This window comes from Photinus pyralis, unplaced genomic scaffold, assembly GCF_008802855.1.
Source record: "Photinus pyralis isolate 1611_PpyrPB1 unplaced genomic scaffold, Ppyr1.3 Ppyr1.4_LG8, whole genome shotgun sequence".
NCBI lineage: Eukaryota > Metazoa > Arthropoda > Insecta > Coleoptera > Lampyridae > Photinus > Photinus pyralis.
In genome coordinates, this window is record NW_022170819.1 from 35,358,250 (window position 1) to 35,368,229 (window position 9,980).

Sequence of the window (9,980 nt, forward strand, 5' to 3'; positions counted from 1 at the left end):
TTCGTCTAATTTTAATCCCGGCGGGACAAAAAGTGACACTTCAGTACTTGTCATAATGGAGTGAAGTTGTTACTTTAGTCCCGGAAGTACGAAAAGTATATAATTAAATCTCGAAATCTTTTAAATCGAATTATTCTTGTATTTATCGTATTCTTTTTCCCGATGAGCGTCAAAAAGAGAACTGGTTAGTCTATTGCCTTGTATGAATCTTGCGTCAGAATATCTGTTGCTTTATTTACTTAAGGCTTTTAAATGCTCGCCCAAACGAAAGATTTTAAAAAGTAAGAATCGAATAAAACCCAAAAATTAATAACTCAATTTATGAGCTTGTGAATGGGGTGGTAATGGTTCAATTATCACGAGCCAGGAGAAAGAGTTCCGAAAATGTACATCCCTGGGCCCTCATCTGTTCCCGTTCTTATCTACGAGTGAATGTATAAAAAAACAGAAAGTCCTCGCATACGGAATAAGCTTTAAAATTGGCATTGATCACAAACTTTGTTTCATATACTATTGAAAGGAGATGCATAATAGTTATTTACCTAACAAGTTCGGTAAGTTAATTTTCCCGCATGAGCACTTTGTTTGCAGCACGACCGTAGGGAGTGCTGCATTTAGTGCGAATGCGGGAAAATTCTTTCCGAAAGAGTTAGGTACAATATTTTTTGTAACGAATTGCGTAAAAAAAGGTCAAAATTAATAAAGTTTTGTAAATTAGTTTTTTTTAATCATGAGTTGGTAACACAATCATATGTTTGGTTGGTAACATAATTTTGTAACTACCATTGCACTGGTCACATTTAAAACTTCCACATCTTTGGTTAATACATATTTTGCCTTTGCAATGAGTGCTACTACTGGTCACGGCATTGCATCGTTTGCACTGAATATCCTTGGAAGTCTTCAATGTTAAGAAATATGCTTTGAAAAGAGTGCTCTTATTGGTCGCGTAAGTGTACTGATCGTATTTAATATTCCCAGAAGACATGTGTGAAGAAATGTGTTCTCAAATTTGATTTATCTTGAGTTGCGTAAATACACTCGTTACATTTAAAATCCTTGGAAGCTTTGTGTGTGTTAAATGTGCTTTCTTAAACTGCATATGCGAATAGTTGCAGAATATCACTGGTCACATTTTAAGACGTTTTAACAATAAATTTTACTTTTTCTTGAGTTCCAATTCTGAAAATAATTTGATTGCGTTATAAGTTCTTGTTTATATATTTACGTAAAACTTACTGTACGTCTGTTTCCGATTAATCGCACTAAATACCCTCAACCAACGGTTTAATTGATTTTACAGCAGATGACAGTTAACCATAACATGACGTTCGTTGACTTCAATAAGTACTACCAACCGAAGAACGCGCATAACCCCTTCTCTCCAGCGGAAACTAAAAAACACCGCGATGCGGGAAAGTCGTTTTCCCGTGCATCGAGGATGCTTGGAAACATTATCTTTCCATTCAATGAGTACAAAAAAATCTATTTTTGTTACATAGTAACTCCTACCCACTTGACAAGCAATGTTAAAAAACATTTTGAAACAACTCAATTAAACAAAACATCAACGTTATACCAACGATACTTGAATGGCTTTTCTTTCTAAACCGTGGATTCGACGTTTTTGTAATGTTAAAAATTGTAACCTTTTGGACTTGCGTCGCTGGAACGAGACATTATTACGTTAAAATAACACTCAGGAGGCTAACGTTATACCAATATTACTTTGGCAACGTTTTTATGCAAAACCTTGTTGCGATGTCATTATAATGTTAAGTAATATGATGTTATTAGAGTATGTTGATGGAACCGTACATAACTACGTTAGTTCAACTTTTAAAAGCTTAACATTACAACAACGACATTTTGGTACTGTTAAATTGCACAGTTACAGTAACGTTCTTGTAACATTAAAAATGTGCCTTTGGGCATTGCGCAACGAAAAAATAGCTGGTCGGTGACTCATCATTCGGTTTATCTTCATTTGCAGTTTAACATGTTTGTTGAATGTTGGTTTTCTGTGAATTGATTGATGTGATTCAAAATAAGTGGAGGATAGTTTGAGTTAAGTGCTTAAAAATTGTGAAGTTTTTTGGGTTAGACATTGGCGATTGTGGTTTTTTTCATCAAGGATGAACGACAACGACTTCAACAAATAAGCTGAATAAGCTATCCATTTACGGCAATTTTTACGTGTTGAATTTCTCTTTGTATTTTCCACCTTGTACGCTCATCTTCTTATTTTAAATCAAACAGTTCTACCAGGGCTCCTCCTAGGCGTTAGCAGTATGTAAAAGTAAATACAAGACGTAAATTATTTTATGGATGTATAACCTTACTTTTTTAGAATCTTCCACAATGTCTTTTTCACCAAAACATGACGCGTTCGTCTTAAAGGAACATTATCGAAGTGCAAGTCTACAGGATGGAACATGGACGTATTCCATTCAGTCCTGTCGCCAACAATTCTATCAAGAATTTCCTGATATCCAACGTTTTCCTACAAGGTATTTTCCATTTACAAATACTCCATGATGCCGAACAACAGTTTTACGATGATCGATTAATTAGCAGAGGGTTGTGGTCACCACGTTCTCCAGATCTAAGCCCGTTAGATTTTTTTTTTCTGATTTTGAAATACAATATTTTTCGAAATCGTCTGCACATCACTGAGGAACTTCAAAAAGCAATTGAAGAGGAACTAATGAACATTACACCAGTAATGTTAGAATGAGTTTTCGATGATATGAAAATATGTGTGTAACTGTGCATTCTTTATAATGGTGGGACATTTTTAACAATTTTGTGAAGTGATTGATGTGAATGAAATAATTTTTTATACATTAAATTTCTGGTAAAAAATTATTTGAATTATTTTGAATTTGAATTTTTTTACATTGTGCACTTTAGTATCAAAGTGCTGAAATGTTTATTAAAGTACACAATCTGTGACAATACTAAATTACGTTTATGTCATCCTTGTACATTGACGGCCGGTATTATAGAGCCAGACTTAACTTTGTTGTCAGCTGACGGTGTTGTTAAGACATTCCTTAACAACACTGTTAGCTTACAACATAGTAAATATGACTTTAATAATACCAACCGTCAATGTATAAGGATGATATAAACGTAATTTAGTATTGTTTAATAAACATTTTTGTACCACGTTTATACAACATAAGAGAGTTACATCGCATTGGCGTTTGTTTCAAACGTTCAATTAACGTTAAATGCTGATGTTATAAAGTGTTATATGATGTAACGTTTGCTAAACGTAGGTATTTAGACGTTACAGAGAAACGTTCTTGAAGGCGGACATTAGCAGTCGCGGTGACGTTAATAGTAAGTTAATGGTACTTATACGCTAACGTTACAAGTCACCATTAAACGTTTATTAAACGCCAATGTTGCACAATTTTGTCATGTGGGTAAATGTGCCTATTCATATACTTCTTGACCGATTATTCAAACTTAATCGATAGTGTCCAAACTTCAGGGCTTGTAACACTCCAAATAACCTTGACTTACACAAAAAGTGATGAATTGCTATCTAATACTTTCAGAATCTTGAGTGCAACTTCCGCGATAAATTGAGCACCTATCAAAATTAAAGTTTCGATAGTAGTTTATTGAGGACATAATTCAAGAGGCACATTTCCTTGGTTTTCAATTAATTTAGATTTGATTATGTTCGTATCTTAGATTCCCATTAGTGCACCTACACTTTTCGAGAAAGAAATGGTGTGAGAGGGTTGAAAAGTAATACCCTTACCCAACGTTTATTTTATACGTATAGTTGTTAGCGTATTTTCCTCAAAGTGAAAAATCGCGATTGGCTGCACTTTAATCGTGTCCGTCCGGACTAATTGTAATAGCCCCTGATGACATCAAAAAAATACGACATTTCTAAAAAGTTTGCGTTGGGAGGGTTACGTTGTAATAATTGTAAGCAGATGGTTTGTGGAGGAGCAGACGAAACTACCGAGCATTGTGATCTGTCCTCGGGGGAAATCGCAGTGGATTTCCAGTGTACGCAGTGGTAGATGTCCGCAGGATATCCGAGGATGTCCGTGGATATCCATGGACATCCGTGGATATCCAAAGATATCCGCGGATGTCCGAGGAGATCCGGTGGATATCCGCAGATATTCGAGGATATCTTCAGACTTTGGAGGATATCCTCGTCAATATTCAAGTATAAGTGACATGTATGAACTTAATGATATGCGCGCATGAAGGGAGAATGACTCTTTTGCTTTAGTTAGTGTTGTGATTCGAACTGTTTTTGTTGCGTAGGGGAGAAAACAGATGAGATAATTACAATACAACAATTTTTAACTTCCTAGCTTCAGCTAGGTAGCTATCACGATAACCGTTTTCAAAATTTCATCAAATGTCGACGTTTTAGATCATTTTGTGCAACTTTAAAGGATCACATTTTTTTCCGTATGCATGTATAATAATATTTATCTAATAAGTAATATTTATTGTGCTAGCGTGTTTGGTACACTTACATATTTTGTCAATAAAACATTTAAAAAAAAACTTAAATATAAATAGTAAATTACAAGCGAGATTCAGAAACTACGAAAAATCACAAACTTACATAAACTCACCACTATATGCATGAAACTCATCAAAAGGGTACGTACGCACGTGCAATTTTCCGAGATAATTTTCGGCAAATTTTGGATATGTATATTAGGCATAAGAAAACGAAAAATAACGGATTTTTGGAAAAAAAAACGTCATCGAACTTTTTTTTTCAATTACATAACTCAAAATGTGTATTAAATTATTCTAAGGATCGTATTTTTCTGTGTACAACCTAAAAAAATTGTGTCGGGTTTTATAACAAAAAAAACGGAGAAAAAAATGTTCCAAAATTAAGATTGTTCTCTACGCAAAACGGTTATAGGGTTATTTTGAATTAGCCAAAAATTTTGTGTCAATGTCAAACACGTTTTTTTTCTTGTCTGAGTTTTTAGCGCTGTGATATCATAAAACTTTTTTTTTTAAATAGTAATCCACATTTTTTCTTTGTTTAAACTACAAACTCTTACAACCTTTTTGGTTTAAGCTCTGTCAAGAATTTGCCAGCTGGTTTTCCATGTTATATATAGCGATAAAAGTGAATTCTATCATTACTCATTATTAATGTGCACACAAGTAAATTTCTAGTCTAATCAGTACTGAGGTTGTAAACATTCAAAATTGAATGCAAAAAACCGTGTCTCCCGATATCTTTATTATAATTTATGGCTCAGTGGTAGAGCATTGGGTTATAAATCCGGAGGTCGGGTGTTCGAACCTGAGTTGAGGTGAATTTTTCATCTGTGGCGGAGATGGAAATTACCTTAGACCACTTTCGAGCATTCTACCGGCTACTCCGAATTAGGTTTTCCTAATTCGTAAGGTAAATACCGGAGTAGTATAGACCAACTTAAGACCTTCTGCAGAGGCACCTCTAAATAGCATTATGCGGGTGCATGCCTGTTGAGTGTTGAGGGCCCAAAACAAGAGAGGGATAAAATTAAAATTAAAATAATTAAAGGCGTAATTTGAATACGAGCGTACACAGAAATCTCCTCGGAAATCTCTTAACAATAAGGTCATTCTGGTTTGTTAACGGCGACGCGGAATTCCGACGACCAATTAACTTATCCTCGAACTTATCCTTACATATTCCAACAGACCACGACCAAAGCAATGACGCTTGATTTAATATGGATGTTTGTTGATCAAAATCAAGAGACTTTGGAATCAAAGGCCTTTGCTACCGAAATTACATAAAATATCGAAAGCTATCCGTACCTACGTAAAAATTCAGTTACATGAAGACGCACGTGTCATCGTTGAAAAGTCATCAATCATGTTGTTGGCTTTGGATGCTTCCAATTGAAGGGCCAGCACCCATTGTCAACGACCGTTTGTAGTAAAGCATACATCGTGTTTGAAGTTTTGACTCCAGCATCAGTAAGACCTGTAAGACCTTGTCGGGGGATAACAAATTCTCTTTCTCGGTACCTACTTCCGACGTCCCATTCATTTCGCTAAAAAAACCGCCACAAAATAGGGAGACCGCGATTATACCTCTAAGAAACTTTTGGGCGCACTAAGTCGACTACCCCTCGAAGACGCGCACCTTGCAAAAGGTAGTTAATTTCGCCCCTGGGAAAAAAACACAAAACGCAGGAGTTGTACGCGTTTTTAAGATCTATCCGACGACACCAATTTGAAAGCAATGGGATCAAAACCATGAAAGAAGATAGGAAAAACTCAAAAATCCCCAGGTTAGTTACAGCAGGGTAGGGGATGGCACCCAGATGTCGGTGACCCTCCACATGCAGCTCCGTCCCTAAAGTTGTTAATTGCACGGCCCCGGTAGGTGCATGTACACTACTCGTCTTTCTACAATCGTTCTGATATGGGCCCGCAGCCAGCCAGCAGCTACTTTTTTATAAATAAATTTGCAAAAATGCGCTAAGAACTGCGATGGACTTTTTTGTAGACCTTGTATTTTAGTGCAATTACAACAGATTTCGAATGGCTATTCCCGGCTTTCCAATGCACCTAGGTGTGTAATTAAGGGGTCCTAGAGCAAATTCGAAGATGTCAGCGGATTTCCAAAAACATTCCAGATGTATTAGTGTATCCATGGAGATCCGAGGATGTCCATGGAGATCCGCTGATTTCCAAGGATATCCAGAGGATTTCCGAGGATGTCCAAAGATGTCCGGTGGATATCCATGGATTTCCACATAAATGGATGTATGGTGTACAAAATTCTATCTGCGATTTCCCCCTCGGTTTACTGTATATATATTATAGTTTTAAAATCCAAAAACTGCATTTTTCGCAAATTTGCTTTGTTTAGTTCTTACAATGGTTTTAACTTTAAATTCGTTTGAAAGGAAAAACCGTGTACAAGAAATGTATACTTAAATCATTCATATTCTATTCATAATGTTATTTAGGCAATGATGTGAAATTACACTTTTTTTTAAGTGCGTAATATTACGTGTAAAATTACCAATTGTTTATGTTTTTTAAGGTATTTTATGTTATTTAGGTAACTTACCATTTTAAAAAAAAACGTAATTTTACAATAAAATTGCCAGTAATTTAGGTTTTTTACGTAATTTACAAATATTTTTGTAAAATTACCTGTCATTTATGTTTTTTTATGTTTTTTTTTAATATTCCATAAACCTTTTTGAATTTTGTGGGTTTCAAAACAAAAACACTTGTTAAATTATACATTTTGGTGTATTAAATAAAATACCCAAGCAGTAGGTATTTCGCCATCACTCGTCGTTTGGAAGAAGAAGTTCCAGATCGCGAATTAGAAGCTGTATCATCTTCATTAAACCAAACTAGATTCAACGGTGAATCGTTTACGTTGGTAGTACCGTTGATGGTCTGTGGTAGTACCGATCAAAATGTATCAAATTGGTATTACATTTATGTAACTTTACAAAAATTACGTTTTTTTTTAAATAAAAAACGTGTTACGTAAATTTCATAAAAGGAATACATTACATAAAAAACGACCTCTTGTAAGTTACGCGTAATATAACCGTTTTTTATGTAACTTACAAATCGTTATTTTACAACCCACACCACTATTTATTTATTTATTTATTTATTTGTTTAACCAGACACCATACAGAATAAAAATTCCAATTACATGGCACTGGGACTCTGAACAAACATTATTTTGGTCAGAATTGTTCATTTTGAACGCTTCGTGGGTGGTTAAAAATTGTGTGATTCATCTTGAACAATCGGCACACGATAGTTGACGTCGTCTTCTCCTGCTTCGGCAAATTGGGTTCCGAGCAATTGAGGTATGCTTTACGAAGGTACAGCCGTCTCCTGTACACCTTTCTTGCACCCGCATAATAAAAATATCAGAAGGTAGAAGGAAGGATGCCACTTCGCTTTATCATTGTCTTGTAGGTACATTCTAGTACTTTTTGCGTAAAAAAGTATCATTCTGAATGCAAGAAGGGTTGCATTATTTCATCCTCGATTCCAACTGTGGTGAGGTGGAGCTCCCAGTCCCCCATCCTTAAAATTTCACTTATTTTGGAATAAAACGTCAATTTTTGGAGGGTTGTTAACTGGCACAAACTGCACATTTTCTGCACCATTTTTCACATCTTGTTCGCAATTCACCCAATACGATCGTTCCCGCACCTTAACCAGGGTTTGTGTCACTCCTCCCGGTATGCCATCGTGAATCTGTGGTAGAACTTCCTGCTCTCCGTTAGCACTAGCATTCATGTCCTCCAACTCTCTTTAGACCATCATAACTGTCCCATTGAGCCCAATACGCCGTTAAAACTGGACCATATCGAGATACCTCTTCCCATATTCGCGAAAGTCGCTTCCTCCTTAGTGAAAGTGATGGACGATTTGACAAATAATATTAAAAAGTTTCTTTTTTCTCGAGTTTTTGCTTTTTAGTGCTCCGTGGACTAAATCAACGCATTTTGTCATTCATACGGGACTAGTGTCACTTTTTCTCACGGAGCTCATGAAAGGAAGAAAAGAAGGATGGATGAGGTGTCCACTGCTTGCTCAAAATTATCTTTTCCACACTGGCTAAGCTCCAGGCCAAATTCATGGATATTACATACTGAAATTGCACGCCATCTCAAGGTATACGAAAATCTTTCATGATTTCTAAGAAACGCTAACTCAATAATAAGTAACGCGCTCACAGATAGCGCATATGCTTCTTGAAAAGTTGAGTATTCCAATATCTTCAGACAATGTCTTTTGAGTAATACGTAAAAAAGATACTGATACGAAACCAATCAACCTTTAAATCTCAAGTGATCAAAAGGAGACAAAAACGAATTGTTAACGACGATAAGCGATAAGATACAGAATTCTTCACAGTCACCTTTTTTACGTTGCAATTGATCTCCTAATCAGTCCACTTGAGTAATCGGTATAAAAACGTGAAGCGACAATCGCTCCTCACTTTTGGGTGAACCATGTTCAAACTAGTATTGATTTCAGCGCTTTTTGCTCTTGCAGCTGGTAAGTGAACCATGTCGCATATAAATATGTGTTATTAACCTCTACCTTCCATTGAAGCGAAACGCAGCCGTCTAGAACTTCCTCAGTTAGATGGAAGAATTGTAGGCGGATACGATGTGAACATTGAAGATCACCCCTATCAAATTTCCCTACAGGTTTGGGGCACCCACATCTGTGGAGGATCTATAATTGCACCCGATCTAATTTTGACAGCCGCACATTGCACCATCAAGTACGGATTTTGCAATACATCGATTTTGTAACCTTTTAACGTATGCCCTTTTAATAGGTACAGAGCTGGAGACATGAGCATTCGCTACGGAAGCAGTATAAGGAACCAAGCTGGCACCGAAGTGCAAGTAAAGGAAAAGGATGAACACCCCAGCTACAATCCATCCACAATGGACTATGACGTAACTGTTTTGGTTCTCCGTAATCACGTAAAAATGTCCGCAAGTGCCCAAATTGTCTCACTAGTTGCCGCCGGTTCTACAGAAGGAGGTCGTGTCGCCATAGTATCAGGATGGGGCGCACTTTCATCCGGTGGCTCATCGCCTTTACAATTGCAGGCAGTTAAGGTTCGAGAGGTTGATAGAAAGAAATGTAACAGTGACTACGGTGGCGGAATTACCGACAGAATGGTCTGCTTCATGGACACATACAAAGATTCGTGCCAGGTAAGTGGAGACACCCACTGTTGTTTATACGTCAACGGCTAACAATTTATAAATTCGTAGGGTGATTCCGGTGGCCCACTCGTTTCCAATGGTGTACAAGTTGGTGTCGTCTCATGGGGATGGGGATGTGCCGATCCAAGGTACCCAGGTGTTTATTCGAATGTTGCTGTACTTAGAGACTTCATCAATGTTTAATCGTTGTTGTTTAAACAAATCACTATGAAATAAATAATGTGTACAAAG

General features: G+C 36.6%; 1 protein-coding gene across 1 annotated transcript; it reads left to right on the forward strand.

The window, feature by feature from the left end:
- Positions 1–8,960: 8,960 nt before the first annotated feature.
- Positions 8,961–9,980, forward strand: LOC116179302 (trypsin epsilon-like). The gene is made up of 4 exons (XM_031499059.1): positions 8,961–9,060; positions 9,118–9,292; positions 9,350–9,737; positions 9,798–9,980. Exons 1-4 carry the CDS (start codon positions 9,015–9,017, stop codon positions 9,930–9,932), a joined length of 744 nt encoding a protein of 247 aa, XP_031354919.1. The 5' UTR covers positions 8,961–9,014; the 3' UTR covers positions 9,933–9,980.

Excerpts from the sequence above, each read along its gene's own strand:
- LOC116179302 (XM_031499059.1), top strand. The coding sequence starts at position 9,015 with ATGTTCAAACTAGTATTGATTTCAGCGCTTTTTGCTCTTGCAGCTG. Across the intron at positions 9,293-9,349 it reads GCCGCACATTGCACCATCAA|GTACAGAGCTGGAGACATGA; the intron begins GTACGGATTTTG and ends CCCTTTTAATAG. Across the intron at positions 9,738-9,797 it reads CATACAAAGATTCGTGCCAG|GGTGATTCCGGTGGCCCACT; the intron begins GTAAGTGGAGAC and ends ATAAATTCGTAG.